This window comes from Solea senegalensis, linkage group LG8 (genome assembly GCF_019176455.1).
Source record: "Solea senegalensis isolate Sse05_10M linkage group LG8, IFAPA_SoseM_1, whole genome shotgun sequence".
Classification (NCBI taxonomy): domain Eukaryota; kingdom Metazoa; phylum Chordata; class Actinopteri; order Pleuronectiformes; family Soleidae; genus Solea; species Solea senegalensis.
The window spans coordinates 23,342,045-23,365,801 of NC_058028.1; the positions used below are offsets into that span (position 1 = coordinate 23,342,045).

A 23,757-nucleotide genomic window follows, 5' to 3' on the forward strand; every position below is an offset into this window, starting at 1 on the left:
GAGGACAATCAGCCACCTTAGATTTGAGATGTTTGATTGTTATGTTCTCTGTTCGTCAAAATCTTTGAGATTTGAACCATAAAAAGAACACAAAAGAAAAATAATAAGAGCAACATAATTGTAATAATGATAATAATATTTTTTTAACTATGGATATAAGGAGATATGGAGAGTATGGGGCTGGATATATACAAAAGAAGACCATCCGCATATAGACACACTATATCAGCGTGATGCCTCCTGTAATTATTCCTTCATAGGCTGCACACTGACACAGTGAAATAACTAGTACTTCCATTACTACATTATAAAGTAATGGAGAAAGAGGACGTCCATGCTTGGTTCCTCTGTCAAGAGGGAAGTCAAGAGAGGAGATATCATTAGTACAGAGGCAAGAATATAATAATGAATCAAAGGTGGACAGATGTTAGTGAAGTAATGTCTACCTTACATGAATCCTGTTCACCTTCTCAAGATGCATAGCAGAGGATTTTGCAAGAATTTTATAGTCGACACAAAGTAGTGAAACAGGATGATGTGACATGATCATTCTCGGTTTTCAGTAATCAAACAGATTGAAGTTTGTTACATGTAAATTACAAATCTACAGGTAAATAACTTGTAGACAGTGCTTCCTTATTGCAAGACATAATGGTGACTTAACAGCCTCAGCTGCACAATGTAGGTGAACACAACCACTCGGTTACACTACCAGAACCAAAGATGACACAAAAACGTACATAACATTGTCTCATGAGATAAAAATGAGCGATAACATAAAACGTGTATAAGACCTTCATCAACAGTCTCTGCTGCTGCTGCTTATACAAATAAACATGTCATCACTGACTCAGAACTGTCCAGTCTAAACTTATAACTTGATACAGTTGTGTATCTGCTCCTGGTCTCTCTCTTCTCTCCCTCTTGTCCTTTCTCTCCCCCTCCTCTCCTCTGCCCCCATTTTTCCTTTCACCCCCACCGGTCGAGGCAGATGCTGATGCTGAGATTTTTCTCTCCACTGATGTTTGCCATAGTCGATGTTGTCTATGTTATGACTTGGTGCTATATAAATAAAATTGAATTGAATTGTATGTAAATGTGTATGTATTTTATGCCGTTGACTGTTTTAATAGGAGGTCGTCATGCATTGCACATGCAAAACACATTGAGTAATGACACACACTCATGTCATGCATCAGAATTTCTTTACTTACTTTTACTTTAGCATTGGCTGCTTATTCATTAATCATTCACTCTTGTACAGAAGACACTTCTATAACAGGAAAGATCTGTTTTTTCTCCTGTTATCGTTTGCTTTGACTGCACAGGTGTTCTCATGAGTTTGGCAACTGACAGAAACGCAACAAAGCCGTTAGTTAAGACATAAAAACTTTGGTAAAACAATACACATGCAATCACACTCACAGTGAACCAACTGCACCACAGCTGAAGGAAGATGTGCTGTCAAACACCATTGCACAACACCACACACACACACACACACACACACACACACACTCAGAGGAAGTGGCTTTCACTGTGAGTGCGCCCAGAAATAGAGACATGTTCATTGCTATTCACCCATCCTTGAACACCGACACACAGTATGACAGCTAAATAACATAAAAGTTACATGAATAAATGTGTGTGTGTGTGTGTGTGTCACTCCCCCAGGAAGAAATCATGTATTCCCTGAATATTTGTTTTCTACTCACATGGTCTCTTTGTAGCAGCAGACATATTCATTGTTGACGGTAACTTCCCTGAAGTGCATGTGCTGCTTCTGCACTCACCCTCACAACTACTGCTTTGTTCTGTCATCACATCACATGAAGCAGAAAGAAGGAACTGCATTCATGTCACACACGTGTCCACACTCCACTTCATTGACAGAGTGAAGTATTTGCATGTTTGAGCCTAGAAGCTAAAAATCCTTTGCTTGTTTGGGTCACACGTCAGACCTGTGGTACCCTAACCCATCACAGCACCTTCATTTCCGATGTCAGCCCCCAATGCCCAACTGGGTCAGGGTGACCATCATCAACAACCCAGAGAAAGCTTTTGCCCTGAAGCAAGAATTTGCCACACTTCTTTCCAAGGGTGTAATAGAGCCAGTAGATTCTACTCAACTTACTTCCTGGTAACAAAAAAGACTGTCAGGTTCCCCCCAGTTCTGGATTTGAGGCATTTCAACAGGTTTCTCAAAGTGATGTCATTCCACATGCTGACCACAGCAGATGTCTTGTGGACGGTCACTCAGAGAGAACGGTTCAAGTCCATTGACTTGAAGGACGCCTACTTTCATGTCCCCATTGCCCCTCACCACAGACACTTTTTACATTTTGCCTTCCAAGGACAACCCACAGCCTCGCCCTGTCCCCACCAGATGCGTGGGAACAGCCCTGCTTCCACTACAGTCACAGCTCAGCTGGGTTTCGGGGTGAACCTCGAAAAGAGCTCACTTATACACTGTCAGAACTCAATTTTTCTCGGCATAACTGAACACAATCAAAATGAGGGCTTGTCCGTCCCCTCAGTGTGTGGATGTCACTCATCCTCTGCCTAGAAAAGGCAGAGCTCAGCAGTGTGTGCACTGTCTTTGCCTTCTGGGCAAAATGCTAGCTGCTTCAGCTGTTGTTCCTCTGGGCCTACTGTCACTGCGACCTCTTCAACTGTTGTTCCTCTGGGCCTACTTGTCACTGCGCCTCTTCAGCTGTTGTTCCTCTGGGTCTACTGTCACCTGCGACCTCTTCAGCTGTTGTTCCTCTGGGCCTACTGTCACTGTGACCTCTTCAGCTGTTGTTCCTCTGAGTCTACTGTCACTGCAATCTTCAGCTGTTGTTCCTCTGGGTCTACTGTCACTGCATCTCTCAGCTGTTGTTCCTCTGGGCCTACTGTCACTGCAATCTCTCAGCTGTTGTTCCTCTGGGCCTACTGTCACTGCGACCTCTTCAGCTGTTGTTCCTCTGGGTCTACTGTCACTGTGATCTCTTTAGCTGTTGTTCTCTGGGCCTACTGTCACTGCAATCTCTTCAGCTGTTGTTCCTCTGGGCCTACTGTCACTGTGATCAGCTGTTGTTCCTCTGGGTCTACTGTCACTCTTCAGCTGTTGTTCCTCTGGGTCTACTGTCATCATGCTCTTCAGCTGTTGTCTCTGGGCCTACTGTCACTTGACCTTCAGTTGTTCCTCTGGGTCTACTGTCACTGGCACTTTCAGCTGTTGTTCCTCTCTTCAACTGTCACTGACCTCTTCAGCTGTTGTTCCCTGGGTCTACTGTCACTGCAATCTCTTCAGCTGTTGTTCCTCTGGGCCTACTGTCACTGCACCTCTTCAGCTGTTGTTCTGGGTCTACTGTCACTGAATTCAGCTGTTGTTCCTCTGGGCCTCGTCACTGTCTTCCTCTGGGTCTACTGTCACTCTCTTCAGCTGTTGTTCCTCTGGGCCTACTGCCCAATCTCTTCAGCTGTTGTTCCTCTGGTCCACTGTCTACTGCAATCTCAGCTGTTGGGCCTACTGTCACTGCAATCTCTTCAGCTGTTGTTCTGGGGTCACTGTGATCTCTTCAACTGTTGTTCCTCTGGGCCTACTGTCACTGCAATCTCTTCAGCTGTTGTTCCTCTGGGTCTACTGTCACTGTGATCTCTTTAGCTGTTGTTCCTCTGGGCCTACTGTCACTGTGATCTCTTCAACTGTTGTCCTCTGGGCCTACTGTCACTGTGATCTCTTCAGCTGTTGTTCCTCTGGGCCTACTGTCACTGTGATCTCTTTAGCTGCTGTTCCTCTGGGCCTACTGTCACTGCAATCTCTTCAGCTGTTGTTCCTCTACTTCCTACCCCATGTAGAGGGGAAACATGTTCTCATTCCATCAGACAACACCTTGACTGTGTATCATATCAACCATCAAGGAGGCACTAAGTCGGCGTGGCTACTTCTGGTCTCCCACGATCTACTGACCTGGGAACCCCCCCAATTGACCAGCCTTAATGTTAATGTATCTCCCAGGGAGGAAGAATCAGACTGAGGACGTTGTTCCCACTGCTGTGCAGGCTCTGCTGCAGGTCCCCATGGCCCCTTCCCAACAGGAAGCATCTCCTGTCCCATTTAGGGGGGCAGATCTGACATCAATCAGATATGTCTCAATGAAAACCACCTTTTTCCTGGCTATAGTTTCAGTCAAATGTGTCATCAAGCTGCATGCCTTGTCTGTTAGAGATTTTTGCCTGAGATGGAACTCTGATGGATCAGGGTTGGGTCTGTGGCCCAATGCTGCACTCCTCCCGAAGGTTCCGTCATGCTGGCCCCTTAAATCTAAATCTAAATCTAAATCTTATACTTTATTAATCCCCTTAGGGAAATTATATCTCTGCATTTGACCCATCCTAGAATTAGGAGCAGTGGGCTGCCACACTGAGTACCGCCCGGGGAGCAATGGGGGTTGGGTACCTTGCTCAGGAGTACCCCAGCCCTTTTGACCTGGTGAGGACTTGAACCAGCAACAAGCCAAGTTCCCTTTCCACTTGGCCACGGGCTAAGTCAAGGCCTTTGGGGCATATATCAGTGCCACAGCATCCACCCACCCGGCATCGGAGCAGCAGTCCTAGGCACAGTCATGTACTTTCAAAGCAGCACCTGTCTTATTGGATTGTTGACACCATTGCCCATGCATATAAGGCTAAGCGTGAACGCTTACCATCAGGAGTCACTGGTCACTCTACCGGAGGCATCTCCACAATAAATGACACAGTTGGAACAGTTTTTTCATGTTTTCACAAATGTGTTTGTTTTTATGTTATGTTTATGTTGCATATTGTGAGTCCTGCACTGAACCACCTGAATGAATTCAGTTAATTCAAACAAAATTCACCAACAAAAACATCTTTGCCTTGTTTGAATAACATAGTTTTGTTGTTACCAATTGAAGAAAAATATATTCCTATTATTTTTTTCAGTGACATTGATGTTGTTATGTTCTCGTATCAATGTAAATGCAATGTAATGTAATAAATGTAAGCTCATGCTAAACCTGCAGCAAATTTTAGCATGAGCTTTAGCAAAGAGCTGATAGTATAGACAACGATGATATAAGAGGAAGTGACAGTGACGATCAGACTGGATTTAGACGACACCCCCAAAAAAAAAAAAAATAAAAATAAGACAATCAAAAATGGCATAAGTTAAAGTAAAAAAAAACCATAGGACCTGTATGATGTATGACAAATATGACAAATCATGAATGGTCCTGGTATGGCAGACAAAAAACACAAACAATTAGGAATAACAAAATCCTAAATATGAGACTTCATTGCATTACTTGTAAAGAAAGTGTGGACACAAAATTAGATTTTTTTTTTGTGTTTGCAATCAATCAAATATAGAGTTAGAAAAGGAAGACTTTGGCAATATTTTTCATATACTCATAACTAAATTTACATTTTTTGAAGCTTAACGATAATGACTTAGCTTGTGACAAACCATAATAACACAAAGGGGAGAGCTCACCCCTGCAGGAGTTCCACAGAGGGCAGCGTGGGCCTCCTCTCTATCCCATGGTGCCGCAGGGCACCAGGCCCTCTGACAGCCTCTCAGCTGCTCCAGCAGCGACAGCCTCCTCCTGCTGTGCCTCCATGGGATGGCTGTGGTCCCATTAACTGGACTGTGAACTGCCCTGGACACAGACATGTGTCTGTACACATGAATACGAACAACACATCAGTGCAAAAGTGAAATAAAAAGTACAGAAACAAAGGTGTGGACTTTCATTTTCAAAATGTGTTTTCCCTTTGAAAACATTTCTTGATGATTACATTGTTGCTGTGTGGGTGATACTTACATGTGTTACATCTCTCGCTCTCCTCTACATTAATAACACATTTCTCCACATGTTGCAATCTTCTGATGAGCTCTTCCTTTCTTCACAGCACTAAACGTTGCACAAGAGGTCAAAATAGAAAAGTAGGAAGATTCAATGCTCCTCAGATGCACATTCTACTCAGAATTTTGTATTTTAAAATCCAAGCAGCTTCCTCATGCTGGCATTGAATGCACTTTCATTTTCCTCTGAAGCTGAAGTCAAACTGTCAGGGCTGCATCTTCAGTGCATGTGGTTAACCTCTCTCTGTGCATGTGATCGGTGAACACAACAGTGTCTGCAGCACATCCTCCTCCTCCTCCCCCTGAAGTGATGAAGCTTAGTGTTGAGCGTAGACAGGTCTTAAAATGCTTCACCACAACTCTCAGATGATGTGAGGTGTTCTTATGTTAAATATAAACATGCACAGAATTGCATGAGCACATCGATCATGTGCAGGTCGCTCTGCTGGTCGCCCAGAAGTCTCCATGAAACCACAGCTGTATGTTTCCTTGCAGCACAGTTCACACATTAACACCTGATATCTGATAACACAGAGTAGCGCTATATTTTGAAAGTCCATTGTTGAATCTCTATTAGTAATCGACAAATACTCAATATCATCTATCAACAGTACAAGTATCCTCCACTTTGCTTGACAGAAAATGTGAAAATGTGAGCTAAAGCAACATTCATACATACAGTATGTAAAGGCCATACAGTGAGTTTCCTCTTTATGTTGACACAATTGGAAGTTTTTTAATTTTCACAAATGTTGTGTTTTTTGGAGTTAGATGGATATGAAGGTTAAGGAGTAGAGGTAGAGAAAGTGGATGAGTTTAAATACCTGACGTCGACCATACAAAGCAATAGACAGGAAGAGCCGAATCACATGAGAGGTGAAGAAGAGAATGCAGGAAGGGTGGAGTGTGTGACAGAAGGAGAGCAGCAGAAGTGAAAGGGAAGGTGTACAAGACGGTGAGACCTGCTATGATGTATGGCTTGGACAGTGGCACAGGTTGAGATGGTTTGGTCACATGCAGAGGACGGATAGTGATTATATTGGAAAAGGATGTTGAAGATGGAGCAGCTGGGCAGGAGGAGAAGAAGAAGACCACAAAGAAGGTTCATGGACATTGTGAAGGAGGACTTGAGGACAGTTTGTGTATCAGAAGAGGACACAAGGGAGAGGACAAGATGGAGGCAGATGATCCACTGTGGCGACCCCTATGAACACAGATGTTCTGTGATGAGACTTGTGTGGCAAAAGAAGGAGATACCAACGTCCTGGTGGAGGGTCAGAGGGATCCTTATGTTTGTCTCCATGTGGCCCTGTGATGGACTGGCCACCTGTCCAGGGTGTACCCCACCTTTTGCCGTTTGTCAGCTAGGATTAGCACCTGCACCCCTTGCGACCCTCATGAGGAGGATAAAGCGATAGAAGATGGATGGATGGATGGAGACTAGCCTGGTTATTTTAAGAGATTATGAGACAATGATAATATCAACCATAAATTAAAGCTTAAAAATGTCCACACACATGTAGTTAAACAAACATGATCACATGATCATGTAAACGAGGGTACATTTATTGCAGAAAATGTGTTTACACCACACTGTAGATATTCATGTTCAGTGTTATGGCTCAATTGAAAAAAAAACAACACATAGATATTCTCTTACAAGCAGATACAGTTGAAACCACCATCACCAATCAATCAAAAAGCCATTCCAGTACAAATGCTCTTCTGTATTCTCATATAGCAGTGACGTTGTGCTGCCACATGCAAAGGCTTTTTAAAAAAATCAACACAAATTTAAAATTTGTGGACTGCCAGTGTGTTTTGACCGCTGCTCATGTGACTCCACTGTGGGTATGTGGCCTGCAGTTTGCTCCACTCATGTTTCTAAACTTGTCCAGTCACCCTGCCACAATGCTGATTATATTATTGTATGGTGTATTATTGTAAAATGAGTAAATGGTATAAGTTTGTATCACAATAGTGTCAATTAGATTGTAATCTGCATGAACAATTAATAAAACACATTGCTTATGGTAGTAAATTGAACACAGAGGGACTCATTTTAAGTCGTTTTCTCTGAAGTTTACTATGAAAATCACTCAATCACTCAATTTCAACCACTTTATCCTCCACATGAGGGACGCGGGGGAAGCTGGAGCCAATCCCAGCTGACATGGGACAAAAGATGTGGGCATACGCTGGACAGGTGACACCAGTCCATCACAGGGCAAACATCCACTGTCACACCTACGGTCATTTTAGGGTGTCCAGTTAACACGCACATGCAAACCCCACACTGAAAGGCCCTCAGTAAAACTGGGACCAAACCAGTGACCTTTGCTGTGAGGTAACATTGTTGGCCACTGCACCACAGTATTGCCTGTTTTTCCTTCTCAAACGTTGGAAAGATCCTACATTTGAGAAGGCAAAAATCAACTTTGAACCACAGACAGCAAAGAGTTATGATGTTTTGTACATTATGTGCAGCTGCATGACATTATATCCCCGAGACCTCTGAACATAGTGTTGAAGAAATAATAGAAATGAGTTAAAACAGCAGCAGACGTTTAATATAAAATCAGTTTTCCTGGTGTTACTACTATAGATAGTTTTTTTTGTACATTTCAGGAAGTTTTATGGATGAAAAAAGTGAATTTTTTTTTTAGAGATATTAGATCATTACGTTATTTTGTATTATGAAATACTTTCGCAAATCACTCAATAGATGAAGCCGTTGGAGAAATGAATGCCCTTCCACAGATCCACGCAGGAGCTGTGACAAAACTGCATCAGTTGGACACATGATCTGAAATCCATGTACATTTTTCACATATTTAATTTATAAGATGTTAAACCATTTGTTGTCATGATATTTTAGAAAAGACTGCAAAATAAAAACTTTTTTAAGTTTATCTTTCTTTATACTGTACATCTCTCTTATCATAATGCAAAAACATTTATAAAGTATTCATGTTGTAAAGTGCAAACAGCTGATATAATGAAAGCAAGATTCTGAGGAATGAAATGCAAGCAGATTAAAATGAAGCGTGACAGACACTTGTCACTTGTAACCTTCAAAACTATAATAATCTGGGGTTAGGGTGCAGTAGCTTTAAAAAAGGAAGTGCTGAATCAGTTACTCTTCCTTTGTGGGCTCTGGTGCCACTGATGCAGAGCTGTTCTTGGCTGCAGCGTTGCTGCTTTCACTGGCCTTCTCCTTTTTGTCGTGGCTGTCGATCCTGGCGTGTTCCTGCTTCACCAGTTCTTCCAGCTCTGCCTGGAGAGAGTTGAAACCACAAGGTGTTTTCATTAGTAATGCATGGAGCAGTGGATCATAACATGTAAACCCTAGAAGGACAAATCCGCACACACCTCCAGTTTTGTATTTATTACTTACTTTACTCATTTATTAAGGACAACACAGTTAAACATAGTTCTAAGACAGAGAACGGAGCTGATGTGCTGCACAAAGAGTTTATCCATTCTCTAGTTAGGCTTTTGTTTGTAAAATACATCATAATAAAAGCTGCAAATGCAATGCAACGCAATGAAATACATCACAGAACACATACAAACAATTCACCTTTCATTCATTCAACTTTTACCACTTCATCCTCGACAGGGGGGTTGTGGGGGCACGGTTGCCATGTTTCCTCTCACAGTCCAAACACATGCACATATGGGGATTAGGCAAACTGACCATTAAAGATGGACTGCGAGTGTGAGTTAGTTAAGCTTAAGTGAGAACAGCTCTGGTCTGATTTGAGCCAACATTTAACCTTCAAATTAAAATGTGAAGTGGACTGCACATGCTCCCTGTAGCGCAACACTTTCTAGTCCAGTCGGTGGCATGTTCATGTTTTGGTGAAAAGAGACCAGAATAATCATGGAAAGTTGCTTGAGGTTATACAAGGTAAAGTCCACCAGCACAAAGAATACAAAGACATTTAAATGAGGACAAGTTCCTATTGAGCAATCGCAGGAGACTAAGTATACATGAGTTGGAGTGACGAGGACCCACATTAACGAAAAGAACCTCGCATCACAATCAATGTGCTGCTGTGTTTTATTGTAACTTGAGTTATTATGTAACTTACCTTCCATCCCAGCAGGTCAGCGAGAGCCAAACAGCCGTCATCACATGTACTGATGTGAGCCACGTCTCTGAAGGGAAGACAAATGTCCAGTTACAACCTGAGCTGGACTCCATGCCACTATACAAACATGCTGACATGACACCAATAATATGCTGATAATAGTGCTCCCAGTTACTGCTGCCTCTTATAGTGTGGAGGTCACAGGACATAAAAGTAGTGCTGTTTTCAGATATGATCTGAAGATTTGGGTCCAGACAGACTCCTGAGTTTGTAATGTTACGCACCTGAGCTTCGTTGTTTGTAGTGAATAAGAAATTCCTGTAACATCTCACATATAAAACTGATCTTTTAGCACATCATAGTTATATCGTATCACCACTCAAACCTAGGATGAAGGCTGGTTCAAAAATTCAATCCTCAAGTATTGAATCTGGATAAATTTGGGTCTCAAAACACGGTCATGAAGCATTTTTCTTGCTTTTCAGAGGCAACGTTTGACAGTGACACATTTTAAATGTCATGGTGACAACTGAGAAATACCATTTGGTGAGTAGGTAAATTAAGTTTATTATTTTCCATTATGCTTTGGCGTCCTCTGGTGGCGCAAACCCAGTTTATCAACATCTTGCTGGGTGGATTGGCTCATCAGTATTGGATTCTTTTATTGGGCGACGGTGAGTGAGACTCTCAACTGGAAAGTTGTGGGTTTCAATCCCAGCTCTAGTTTACATGCCAATGTGTCCCTGGACACTTACCTCCACACCTGCAGCGTGTGAATGGGTATGAAAGATGTGTGACAGAAAATGCATCACACATAGAATGTATGTGTGGGTGGCAAAACTGTGGGGTAAAACAGCTTTGAATGGCCATTTCACATTAAATCAGATACACAGGATGTCAATTATCTGTCACCTGTAAGCCTTGTCTGAGTCAAAGTCCATCCCACCTCCAAAACCAAGTAACCCGAGGAGAGGTTCAGCCTGTATGGTTCGAAACACACACACACACACACACACACACACACACACACTGCTGCACAAAGAATCCAATAAACTAATCTACAGAATGAAAAAACAGCACAAAGGTAGAAAAAGGACTGATGGATTGGTAGCTCACCTGTCCTGCCCTCTCCATGTTAATGAGCAGTCTAGGGCAACTTTTTGAAACTCTAAATAACCAGAAAACAGAAGTGGGGAAAGTGCAACAATTACTTGGCGAATGCAGCTGAATATGTTCAGCAAAACAAAGAAGAAAACATGTTGTACCTGCTGACAAGACTTGCAAATGGCTGGACCTGCAGGGAGGTCCCCATGATGATGAGAAGATCACAGCGTGGGAAATCCTAACAGGAAAGTAAAGACAGAGAGAAGAGGTTCAAACACACTTCACCCAATTCTGCATGCATGCATACCATCTGATCACCAGCATGTGTTCACCGTCTTCACTGAAGAGAAGAACCGGGCAGGCAGATTCTCACCGAAGAAGACTATATCTGGGTGAGGAGAGATCCAAACATGGTGTGATTATCCCGTTAGTAAAATGCAGAGAGTGCAGAAAAGTGATTTTCTAAGGGAATTAGAAAAACACACAAAGATCAACTAACCTGGTTTGACCAAACTGCTGCACTTATCACATTTGGGAATACTGTCTGCAAATATTTTTTCTACAAGGAGGAAAAAAGGGGAGTTCAAAGTCACAAATGAAAAAAACACTCCCTAATCTTTGATACTTGTATTTTCATGTAAAGCCAAATAGAAGCAAAATTCACCTTTCATCCAGTCCAGGTTGTACTCCCTGTGGCAGCAGAAACTCACACAATGGGATGTGTAAAAGGTTCCATGAGCTTCAATTAGATCATCTCCTACAAGTCCAGCCACTCGCTCCAGGGTGTCAATATTCTGAGGGAACTCACACATTAACATCAGAGTAGAAAAGGTGTTTTATATTCATAAGAAGAATTTACCTGTGTGTAGCAGCGTTTCAGCAAACCCTGGTCCTTTAACATCTTCATGAAGTAGTGACAGATTGTCGGCTAAACACCAATACAAGTCAAAACAGGAGAAAAGAAACCCAAGTTGCAGTTTCAGCTGGCAGTTTTAAAAGGGATAAAGCAATTCATCAGCACATGATGCTGGTTGGCAGGTAGTGCCTTGTGTACCTTAAACTGTCCTGGGTAAAGCTCCTTAGCCAAGGCAAAGAATGGCTCTGGGTGTTTCTGCAACAGAATATGACCAAAGATATGCAATGTCATTGTGCTGAGAGAGAAAAATCTAGGTCATATAAGATAATACCGGCATCAGTCTTGAAAGTAAGAGGGAATATAAGGAGCAAACCAAAGCAGCAATGTAGGAGTAATAGTTTGTAGCAATAGATTTGACAAAGTCTGGATTTCTCACCAAAAAGTAAACCAAAACAATTTCTAACCAAAAACTTTTAAACCATAAATGAATCATGATGTACAGCTCATGAGAAACAGCTTGAGACACAGATGCTCACTCAGTGAACACATGGCTGCCAGGAGGGACACAAGGAAAACAGATTTTAGCCACTCAACAAAAGACTTGACTTCTCCTTCTTTTTCTTCTTTGGGCCAAAAGACTTGCCTGATAAAATGTGAACCTGCTTACAGTCAGCCTTTAATATGTTACGATTATGTTGTCTACTTTATCTCTGTGTTGAACAACATTCTCCACCTGGAAAGTTCGGTTTGTAAAGCACTCACTCCCACACCAAAGTCCATAGACCTAATCAGCAGTTTTAGCTTGAGCTGCTTTGTTTGGTGGGTTTGTGTCACTTAGATAATATTAACACATAATATTTTAATAGCATATGTGGGCTTACTGATGGAGGCAGCAGTGGATCAACGACCTGTGTGTGTGTAGGAGGTGCAAAATTTCAGTTTTTCTCTATGGACTTTGGTGCAGGAGTAAGGAGTTAACACAGTGACACAAACTTCAGTTTCAAGTTGAAAAAAAGGCTGTGTAACAGTAAGAAAAAAACAGCAAATATAATCTTAAGATATTGCTATAACTCGCTGGTGTATATTTTATTGGGTGAACATTTTATTAAGTGGTAACAATCTGTTTTCCTTGTGTCTCCTCACAGCAATGTTTCCATTGAGACCAAGTGTGTGTCTCAAGCTTCTCCTCAGTGAAGGGGTTGTGTTGGTATCCCTCTGCTACTAAAATCAAAATAAAATTCAAAAACATTCAGCTGTCTCAGGGCCCTGACACTGTGCTGTAGGAGCACATGCTTCATATTGACTTACTTTAAAGTAATCTATCTGGAAGATGGCCTCTGGGTAAGGCAGGTTATATTTCTGCAGGTTTGCATATAGACCCGTCTCTGGTGAGCGGAAATCTGGGATTCCAGCCGCTGTGAAGAGAAAAAATTTACACCATTAGTGTCTAAGTTTTGAGACTTGTGTAAACATACAATCATATGTTTTACTGTTTTTGCAATTAGTATTAAATATTAATTTCCTGATATTAAAACCAAAGCACTCACATGTAGATATTCCTGCTCCAACCATGCAGATGATATTTTTACCTGCATGGAAACAAACCTTCAGTCCACTAAGCTCAGTGCTAATGGACATAATGGCTGAACGGAAACACAAAGACTCACATTTGCCGCTCTGTATGTATTGAGCCACTCCTTCCAGAGTCAGCTCATCCAGAACTTTGTTTGTTGAGTCAAGACCCAGAGTCCTAGAGAAGAGGTTACGCAGGAAGTCCACTGACACAAACACAGAAGAATATCAAACAAGTGTACTGGACATATTTGTATGCAGGAAAATCACAGGTGTTACTGATATCATTAACAATGACTTTGTTTAGTTTAAAGTATTTAGGACAGTGAGGCAGCATGCACCTTGACACTGAGAAAACTAACCCTCAGTACGGCTACAGCGATTAACTGATTAATCAATTACCACATTAAGCAGTTTCTTTGCTCCTCTATAACAAGCAGAACAAAACTAAATGTATTTGGCTTGCGGAAAACAAGTGTTTGTTTGAGGTTGTTATGATTCAAATGAATGAATAATTCAAATGGATGTATAATAGATTATTAAAACTATAAATGATGGTAATGTGCACCCTAGAAATCAGTCATCATGTATTTGATGTCTGCAATAAAGAAGCAAATAGAGGCTCATTTTATCATGCAAACAGAAAAGCCACGTTGGTGTTCACATACTGTCTTCTGTCTCCTCTTCCTCACTGTTGACGTCGTCTTCTTCCTACAAATGATAATGTAAAAAAAAACCAAAAAAAAAAACATTATCTGAATAAGTAACTGAAACAAAATGAATTAATCACAATAAAGCAGACTGAAGTGGATTATTAACAAAGTTATCCCACACGGTGACTGACTGCTTTGTTTTGACTGAATGAGATGGGCTACACCCATCTGGGTTAGCTGCTTGCATTGACAAGCGGGACTCACACCAGCAGACGTATTTCTTACCTCCGGTTTAGCTGGACCTTGCTCCTCTTCTTTGCTTTTAGGGAGTTCTATAAAACATGAGTTGTCAAACAAGTTCAATGACATCTATGTGTGTCATTACCATGTTAGATACAAAGCTAGCTAGATAAGCTATTTTAAAAATTGTCAGCCAGTTTTCAATCAATAAACCACTTCACCTGATGCGTCAGCCATTTATCAGTCTACTGACCCCGACCACAGGAACGACAACGAGTTTTAATCCAATATTTATAACAAATTTGTGATACGTATCATCTATACACAGCAAGCCCGCAACTACCCCGTCTTGTTATTGTCCGTCCTAAACTCGGTCCGTGTTTGATATGATACAGGAAGTTCCGACATGTTTTTCCTCAAGTGTGTAAAATTTAGATAAACAAAAATAATAACACACATTTGTATCGGTTTACAACGACTTGATTGTATGAATCGTTGTTCATGACCCCAGAATGAGCATTTTATAATTACATCAGGAGCCAGGTGTCACTACCCGACCTGTTCCCGGAAACCCGATTTATTTTACTTCCTGTTATCTAATTGTGGACTGACTACAAACAAGATGACAAAAAACGTGTGACTTATTTAATAGAATTAAGTAAAATATGACATTAAACGTTTATAGTAATTTATAAGAATAACGACTGTAAGCTATTGTTATTGTAAAGTTTTTTTACGGCAAAAGTTTTATACAAGAAGTGTATAAAAACAGTGGCTAGTATTAAAGCCAGGTTGAAAGGAAGTGGTGATATGTAATAAGAAAATAAAGTCCGTTCAGCTGGTAACAGAATAGGTGCACGTGACCGTTCAGACATAGCTACTAGTGGAATGAAAGATAACTTAAACATTTGTATTTTATTTTCTAAGAATAAATACTAAAAACTAAAACGAAAGATAACATAAACTGATAATAAGAATATACCACTAAAACTAAATTAAAAGTAAAAACATGTATTTTCTTTTCTTCAAATTACTACCAAAATATACAGTAACATTCTTTTTTTTCAATAGATTTGCCAAGACGTAGTTTTATTTCATATGTGCATATTGTTCTATGCACATATGTACCCTAGTTGTATCAGTAACCTTATTTGTTCATCAGGTTTCTGGTACAACTATGGTAGCTCTATGGAAGCCACCATATTGAATCTTTGCAATAGCCTACAAGGAAAAACTAACTGCCAAATCAGGGGTCTCAAACTCAAATGACCTCAGGGCCACTGAGTGTCTAGTTTGGTAAGGGGTCGGTCATGTTAAAAAAGGTCCAACTTTTTCAGAAGACGACATTTAAATAATAATATTTCTGATGATAGTTCAGATCATTTCAAAATAAAAGTTTTTGTTTTGATATGGAATGATAAATAGTTCACAATATCAATGTAAATGTAATAATGATGCAAAAACCTTACAGAAAAAACTCATAACTTGATATTAAGAGGCCAGCCACCTGAAATTGATTGGGGGGCCCGCAGGTTTGAGACCTCTGTGCTAAATTAAGGCTACATGAGTTTGGAAAAGAAGGGTGAGGTGTAGGATACTGAACTTGCACACTGTACCTTTAAATCTCACATTAAAATGCATGTGTTCAACAAACCCACAATAGATAGACAAAGAAACATCTGCATCTGAAACAAAAAAAACAAACAATATATTTTACCTTATTCCCATTCTTCCCAATTTTTGGGTCTTCTTCAATCCACTGTAGGCTCCTACACTGTTTCAGATATACAAGGCTCACACTAGATTAAAGGATTTAGTTTCCACACACAAGCTTGGACAGTGAAGATTACTTTATAAATACATACAGCAACACTGAAGATTGACTGCATCTCTTACTTTGTCTGTGGCTCATAAACATCTAGAAAAATACAATACCATAGAATGATGACATTGAACAATTGTATCTTTATTTTATATTTACATATCAACAATAAATAAACCATCACCACATTTACAGACACACGCCTCTGCCAATATGAATGGGATAACTTTTGATGTGAAAGGTGATTTATATACAAATTTGTACATGGTTCACACTCCTGGATCAGTTAAGGGTTTATCTAAAGGTAGAAGCCATGATTACTGCAGTGCTGTATAAACAAAATATTTGGTTTCCCTTGCACACTACTCGCTGCCCTTCCTGTAAAAGAATATCCATCTCAGTAGATTGCTTGTTTTTCTGATTTATCTGATTCATGTCCCTGTTCATGCTGTTCATTCCTCTCCTCTATGCCCTCTTGACTCAGACTCAGGTCATATCCACTAGCAATGATTTGGCACTGTGGTAACATTTCCTCCAGTAGGATGATGACCAATCCAGGATTTGAAAGCCCAGGTAGGGAGGACATGTCCAGACGTCGCAGCCCCCTGCAGAACACACACAATAAACTGGGGGTGTTTTGACCTATCGAAACACAGGCTAAATCAGAAAGAGAGAGAGCGGCATGTGCACCTATTCATTGCTCCACTACACCCATTGTACATACAGTTTTCCTGAGCACCAAATATCAAAACTGACTTATGCTTCAAAGACATCTGCAATAATAAAGAGTCTAAATAAAAACCAAAAAAATAACAAGAAATGACATACATTACACAGAGTTACCCTGTCTACTGCAGCTTAAACAAGTATTGTTAGTATTTAGTATTTGTGTAGTAATAACTATGTTGTGAGTGTTTGGATAATTACTTGAGGTTCCTCAGTGCAGCCAGGCCTCCTGTGGTGATGCGTGGGCAGTGAGAGATATCCAGCTCCTCCAAAGAGTCCTGGAACACATGGAGTCTGGCCAGGAACCAGTCATCCACTTCAGGACACCCTTGTAATGACAGAGTCCTTAGAGATTGCTGACCCACTGAGGGAAGACAAATCAAATTATAAACACTGAACTCACATTATGACCATGAATCAACTGTACATGTCCTTGAGTACGATTGATGCTGCCTTTAATGTACATTGGAAACTCATAAGTTGGGCACTGGGAGTGACCTCACCCCCAAGTTGCATTCCTGTTTAAAACACAGACGATTGCTCCAAGATCCTCTAAAATAAATAAATGGTCAAATATTAATTTTGATACATATTATGTACTGATGTATTTACATTTCCTTACTAAAAGTGTGCTGGAACGTGATCAACTACATGACTAGTTTGTTCAGAATCAGCTGTTTATCACTAATTGTCTGATTTTCTTCTTATACATTCTCGTAGCAGCACGGCACATTAAAACCAGTGGAAGCTCAGCCTCTATTGATCTCTATGAAGCAGCACAGAATAGAGTGAGATGGTGATCGGATAAAAATGGTGAGATTGTAACGACCAGGGAACCTCAGCATCTGTTAGTGAGGGCAGAATTTATGGAAGAATAACTGAAATTAGCTTTCCTTGTTTCAAAGACCAGCAGCCACCACTAACGCAAACATATCCTGGGCTAGCAATTGTTAGCACTGCTAGACAATAACCAAGATTGTCAGATTAGTTGAGCACATAAACAACATAGCAACATGTGCTACGTGTATGACTGATTACAGTGAAACAAATAAGACAGAAATGCTTCTAACAGTAAAAAGGAGCAGTACACGGTGTGGTCGCCTAAGCCGGGGTACGAGAGGTCGCACCGAGTTTCCGAGTTGAGTTCCGACTACAAATGGAAAGCACCATGAGAAGATGAGCTCAGAAAGGAAAAGAAAAAGCTCCGTACCAAGGTTCTCCAGTCCTGAGTAACTGATGAGAGAGCAGCTCATGTCGACTTCTTCCAGAGGTGTGTCTTTGTGATTTAAGAAGTTCCAGTTGAATTGACCCCTCTTGTCAGTATGAAACCAGTCTGACTGACCGACATACCTGAGGACACAGCACAGGTGATCACATGGAAACTGGATCTGGGAGCACATTTGAGGTCACGGCTATGACTCAGCATGACAACAATAATGCTGCATACTTATTATTAGTTATATTATGTTTATAGCTGCCAGAGGAAAGCAATGGGTGAGTTGAAAATGTTAACTAACTTTAAAGCTGCAGTTGGTAACTTTGATGATATTTGTTGTTGTTGACGTTATTATTCTGCCTGTTTGGTCTTCATGAACGATGTATATTCTTTTTTACCTAAAATTGTCTCGTGTAATCCCTAATGTCTATCAAAGACAGCGTTCTCTATGAACACATGCCTGAACCTGCAAGGAAGGATGCCAAGTGGTCAGAACCAATCAAAGACAGAAAAGGGGCAGGTCTTCACCTCTGGCTCTAATCCATCTTTATTTCCATGTGACTGATGTAGTGTGTGTGCTGAGGCTTGTGAGACTTAACTAATAATGCAAGCTAATACAACACAGTTACAAGCACAGAACCAAAGTCAAATGAAAAAGAAGCCTGCAACCTTTCAACAGCCTTATCAAATCTAGAGTCTGACACTAACTTTACTCCAGTGAACTCAAAGTTTCAGACAGATTTTCTTTTTAAATAGTTAAACATACAGCTTTAATATACAGCTGATTACATAGTAGCATCCTTAAGTGAGTCCCCCTCCTCTCCTCTGTCCCTTTCCTTTCACCCCAACCGGTCGAGGCAGATGCTGCACATGTGTGAGTCTGGTTCTGTCACAGATATCTTCTTCTCTCCACCGCCTAGTGTTTGCTCATGTGTGAACTGTTGTATCTCTCTGCTCTCTATGATGTTGTCTATGTAAAGTGACCTGAAAGGATGTATGTTATGATTTGGCGCTATACAAAATTGAATTGAATTGAATTAAATTAAAAAGGAGGAAATTCTTTATTTTACAGGAACCATCACACTTGACAGCCGTTGGTGTTTCGAATTGTCCAGGCTATAGGAAACTATCAAGTTTCATTTTCATTATAATGCTCTCACATTTAACAAATAAATCAACTAAGCAAACCATCAGCATTCATCAGTGATTAAATAAACTAGAAAATTCCAGAGAACTTTTGACCAGGCCTGCTTCTTCTTGCTACTGATTGGATGGATTGAACCTTTAAAACCTGAAGCATTCAGACAAAGAAGTATTTTTGTGGAATCAAGCTTTAAAACTTCAAGCCATATGAAAACAACACACAGGGTTAGACAACATGTAAAACATGTCTGTGTGGGCAGGAAAAGAGTGTTTGTGTTGTGTTTAAGTGTGCCACTTTAGCCATGCAATACACACTCATTATAAAATCATCCAAAAAAAAGGACAAAACTTAAACTGTGATTGTTTAAAAACCGTAATATGAACCAAAATGATGATTTAGGTGAACACGTGAAATTCTTCCGTTTTTTGTGATTGTTGTTGCCATGGTTACTCAAAATGCTTAGAACAGTCATAGCACACCAAGTTTTGCAATAGGAAAAAGAAGAAGTACAACAAACGTTTTGTTTGCAATACAAAGCAATTGCTGTCCATTGCTGATTCACCAGGTTCAGACTGCAGTGACCTTCACAAAATATAATGTCTGTAATTATTAATTAATATATATATTTTGTGCGGTCACATGACGGTCTTAAGACACCCACACAGTAAACAAAAAAGAAGAAACATGAGCAACGGCATTGGGCAACAATGTACTTACCTAAATCCACCTTTAAGGCTCAAGACATAAAACGCTGCAGCTATGTCTGCTCCATGGAAGTGCTGAGTGTAGCTGTAGTACCTGTGAATGTGTGCACAGAGGAAAACAATACATAATGGTCATCATAATAGAAGTAACTTAATAAACTTCACCGTGATGAGGCTAAAGTATTTGACCATTATTTCAAAGCGAAACAATTTAATGGTCATAAAAGCAAAACAGAATCCATTTCCTAACTTTACTTCAGTCTTAAAAGGGAGAATTCAGAGCTCACTTTTTTTTAAGTGAGATGCAGTAGTGACAGCTAAGCAAACACATCCTCTGCACTAACGCTGCATTCCCTTTACATCACTTACATAAGACCTAAGCAGGTGTACGTTTCATCAGGTGAGCTCTTTGTTGTGGCTAAAATCGTTTTTCGCTTGCATTCCCATTACAAGATGCTTCTCTGAGCATGATGCGGGACACAGTACTGGCACTTATTAATTGTACTTTTTTTGAATACATCAGTAGTACTTTTGGGTTATGTGTCCAAATCATTGTTATGGCCCAGAGAAGTCATTTCCCAGGGTGCACTTCATGTTGTACCTGCGAGAGTCTAGTGTTTGTTTATAGTGAGCCTTGAGTTTTTCATTTGAATTTACACGTTTTCCCTTAGTTATATTCAATGACTTCGAGCCACATTGTGTCAGCATAACAGGACTCCAAGTGAAATGCACTGTGTGCTTCAAGTTTAATATGGATAAATACACAAGTTGGCGAAATGTGTAACATAAGCCTAGTTTATTAACATGGATCAAATATTTAAATAAATAGATATGTGAGCATCACTTTATCTATTCATCTGCCAACTTTCATTTATTTTCATAATTTAGAATTTAATGATTTAGTAATAGGGCCACACAGTGATGTAGTGGTTAGCGCTCTTGCCTTGCAGTGAGAATATGGATAAGTGGAGTGCTGGCACTTCATTTTTCCTTTTTTACATATGACAAACAACTACAGTTCACAAAAATCTTAACTATCACTTTGAAACAGAGAACTTTTTGTACTTTTCATTGCAGGTTTCTATTTCACTGTACCAAAACCAAAACTCGTCTTACGCGTTCTTCTTTTGAACCCTCCTCTGGCCCTGCTGTGACCTCCACCTCAGGAGCATCTCCACGTCATAGAAACGCTGTGTGAGAAAGAGGAGAAGCCTTGTGTGCAGAGGAGGTGAAGAAACGGAGCTGGAGCTCCATGGTCGCCCAGCAACAAGGAGGCGAGCTGACCGCTGGCAGCATCTGTGTAGAGACTTAATATTTGGATGTTATTGAGCGAAGAGCTAGTGTTTTAAATAATTTAATTTTAACTTGTATGAGTAAACTACATTCCAAAAGTTTTAAAATCGCGCTAACATTTTCAAACAGACGTGTTGTGTGTTAGCTAACATGAGCTACATTCAGCGTCACAACAGTTCTCCAACAAAACACTGAAGCTTCCACTACAAACCTGTAACATGAGCAACAGTATTCTCGCTCTTTTGAAAATATCACTATCTTTTAGTTTGGTGAGTGTGGTTATTAGTAGACTTTTGAAGGACAACGTACCATCAAGTGAGCCGACATGACAGCGCAGGTCAACAGCAAGTCGTGAAGGACAAAAGGTAATTTTCGCCTTCGCGTTTTTAATGTATTGTTGTTCTTCTTGTCTCCCACAGGATGGCGCTCAATGCACAGCTCTCGTTATGTACAGATTGAACCTGACATTTTTAATAGTGGATACTAGTGCCAATTCAATAAAGCACAGTCACATTACAGTTTTTGTAACAGGTCAAATCAGCAGTTTTCTAATTGTTTATGTTAATGTTCTTAAATTTCATAAATGCAACAAACTCTAGTTCATTTTTATCTATATAAAACTATAAAAATGATGGGCCAAAGGTTTTGCAGCTCCTGATGAATTATGTTTGGTTGAAGAGGGGACAAAAATGGCTCTTTTAATTCTAGAGGTTGCAGACCCCTCATCTCACATCAGCCCAGTCCTGAAGTCCATTCAATGGCTTCCTGTTCTTTTTAGAACAGATTTTAGGATTGTACTGATCACTTTTAAAGCTCATATCGGTTTGGCCCCTAGCTACGTATCAGCAATGCGTAGCTATAGGGATGGGTATCGAAAACCGGTTCTTGTTGAGAACCGGTTCCGACTGTTTTGATTCCTTGGAATCGTTTGCCAGTTTTGCAAACGATTCCCTTATCGATTCCGAGCGGGCGCGAATGACGTCACCACGCACGTTGCGTAGCTTACGCAAGATAGGTACGCAACGTGCGTAGCGACGTCCAGTGCAGTGCAGCCGGCAACATGGCACCCAAGCGGTACAAACGCTCGAAAGTGTGGTTACATTTCACGAGAAAGGGTGACAACAGGGTAACTTGCAATATTTGCAAAGTGGAGATTTCATCAACGGGAGGAAATACTACCAATATGCAGAAACATTTGCGCACACAGCATGCGATAACTTTGAATGAATGTCGCGTTTTCGATACGCTCCGAGTCCGGAGTGATTCTCAACCCAGCAGCAGCAGCAGCAGCAGCAGCAACGTTAGCATGTCCTCCTCTGCTGTTAATACCGCAGGTAACAACACTGCCTATCATGTTAGCGCCATTTGCCTCGTTGTAAAACCTGCTATTACTAACAGTTAACATTAAATGAATGCCTTCTGCATTTAATTTAGAAAATGACCGTGACAACTTCGTCATAGCTGTAATAATGCACAGTTCCATTGAGTTTGACTGAATTCGTCACTGGCTATTAGAAAAATGTTACTGGATGTTACTGGCCATTCTTGTATTTGCCACAGAATAACTTATCTTGTATTGTATGGTGTTAATTTCTACATACAAGAATATTTATTTTATTATTATTATACCTCAAGACAGTTTGTAAAGTCATGTTACTTCTAACTGAACTAAAGTTGATTCTAATTGACCTGTTTGTTCTCCTTTTTTCCAAATGAGAATCGATAAGAGAATCGATAAAGAACCGAATCGTTTAGCAGAATCGAAAATGGAATCGGAATCGCAAAAATCTTATCAATACCCATCCCTACGTAGCTATATACCCATACGAGCCACCTTGCAGCCTTAGACACCGAGCCTTTGCCAATAATAATGATAATAACAATAATAACAAGAATAATAATGCACTTCATTTGTATAGCTTATCAAACCTAATGAAACATTACAAGATATCTTTCAAAAACGCTCTTGTAACAGGAAGAACACGTGGCTGAATCCCAGCCAGGTCAAAAAGGCTGGAGTAACCCATAGCAAGTTAAATGTCTGTATTTATTTATCATTTTTCTAGTCCTGATGACCACTTACAACTGCTTCACACTATAGTTTTATCTTTTTTGATATATTTCTTTTTCACTGCGCACACATAATATTTTATTTTGTTTATTTTTTATCATGTTTGTATAAATAAACAAACAAACCAGTCACCAGCAGTCACATAAATCACCAATCCCAAGTACCCACCAATCCCAGCAATTAAGAAATATGCATAATTTACATGGCTAGAGTGTGCTGTACTGATATGTGTGTTTATAGTCATGAAAGTTTAATTGAACCCCAATGGACTTTTGGAAAGTAAACTAAACTAATCCTAATGAACATGTCAGTGACATGCTTTGGTCAAAATACCATAAGGATGAAGCACCATAGCAGTTCAATAACCCTGCCAAAACCGCCCCTTTT

General features: G+C 40.3%; 3 protein-coding genes across 4 annotated transcripts in view; all 3 read right to left on the minus strand.

The window, feature by feature from the left end:
• rinl (Ras and Rab interactor-like) overlaps positions 1-6,123 on the minus strand; it is a 14,454-nt gene extending 8,331 nt beyond the window's left edge. Inside the window, exons 1-2 of one of the 2 annotated variants that reach the window (XM_044032843.1) lie at positions 5,832-6,123; positions 5,501-5,666 (exon numbers count right to left, since the gene is read on the minus strand). In XM_044032843.1, coding sequence (XP_043888778.1) covers positions 5,501-5,666; positions 5,832-5,833 — 168 coding nt within the window. In that variant the 5' untranslated portion in view covers positions 5,834-6,123. Of the gene's footprint in view, positions 1-5,500; positions 5,685-5,831 lie in introns of both variants that reach the window. The other variant, XM_044032841.1, reaches the window with a different exon arrangement.
• A 1,272-nt stretch (positions 6,124-7,395) lies between these two features.
• Positions 7,396-14,897, minus strand: sirt2 (sirtuin 2 (silent mating type information regulation 2, homolog) 2 (S. cerevisiae)). Its single transcript, XM_044032865.1, has 16 exons — positions 14,616-14,897; positions 14,440-14,486; positions 14,170-14,212; positions 13,597-13,707; positions 13,477-13,518; positions 13,238-13,344; positions 12,128-12,184; positions 11,933-12,001; positions 11,738-11,867; positions 11,573-11,632; positions 11,406-11,461; positions 11,235-11,311; positions 11,086-11,137; positions 10,882-10,949; positions 9,970-10,036; positions 7,396-9,149 (listed from the first exon to the last, which is right to left on the minus strand). The coding sequence occupies exons 1-16, from the start codon at positions 14,629-14,631 to the stop codon at positions 9,009-9,011; spliced, it is 1,143 nt and encodes a 380-aa protein (XP_043888800.1). The 5' UTR covers positions 14,632-14,897; the 3' UTR covers positions 7,396-9,008.
• Positions 14,898-16,326: 1,429 nt separating this feature from the next.
• On the minus strand, positions 16,327-21,879 carry dmac2 (distal membrane arm assembly component 2). The gene is made up of 6 exons (XM_044032913.1): positions 21,609-21,879; positions 21,123-21,313; positions 20,020-20,100; positions 18,153-18,292; positions 17,144-17,306; positions 16,327-16,821 (listed from the first exon to the last, which is right to left on the minus strand). The coding sequence occupies exons 1-6, from the start codon at positions 21,624-21,626 to the stop codon at positions 16,614-16,616; spliced, it is 801 nt and encodes a 266-aa protein (XP_043888848.1). The 5' UTR covers positions 21,627-21,879; the 3' UTR covers positions 16,327-16,613.
• Positions 21,880-23,757: the final 1,878 nt, after the last annotated feature.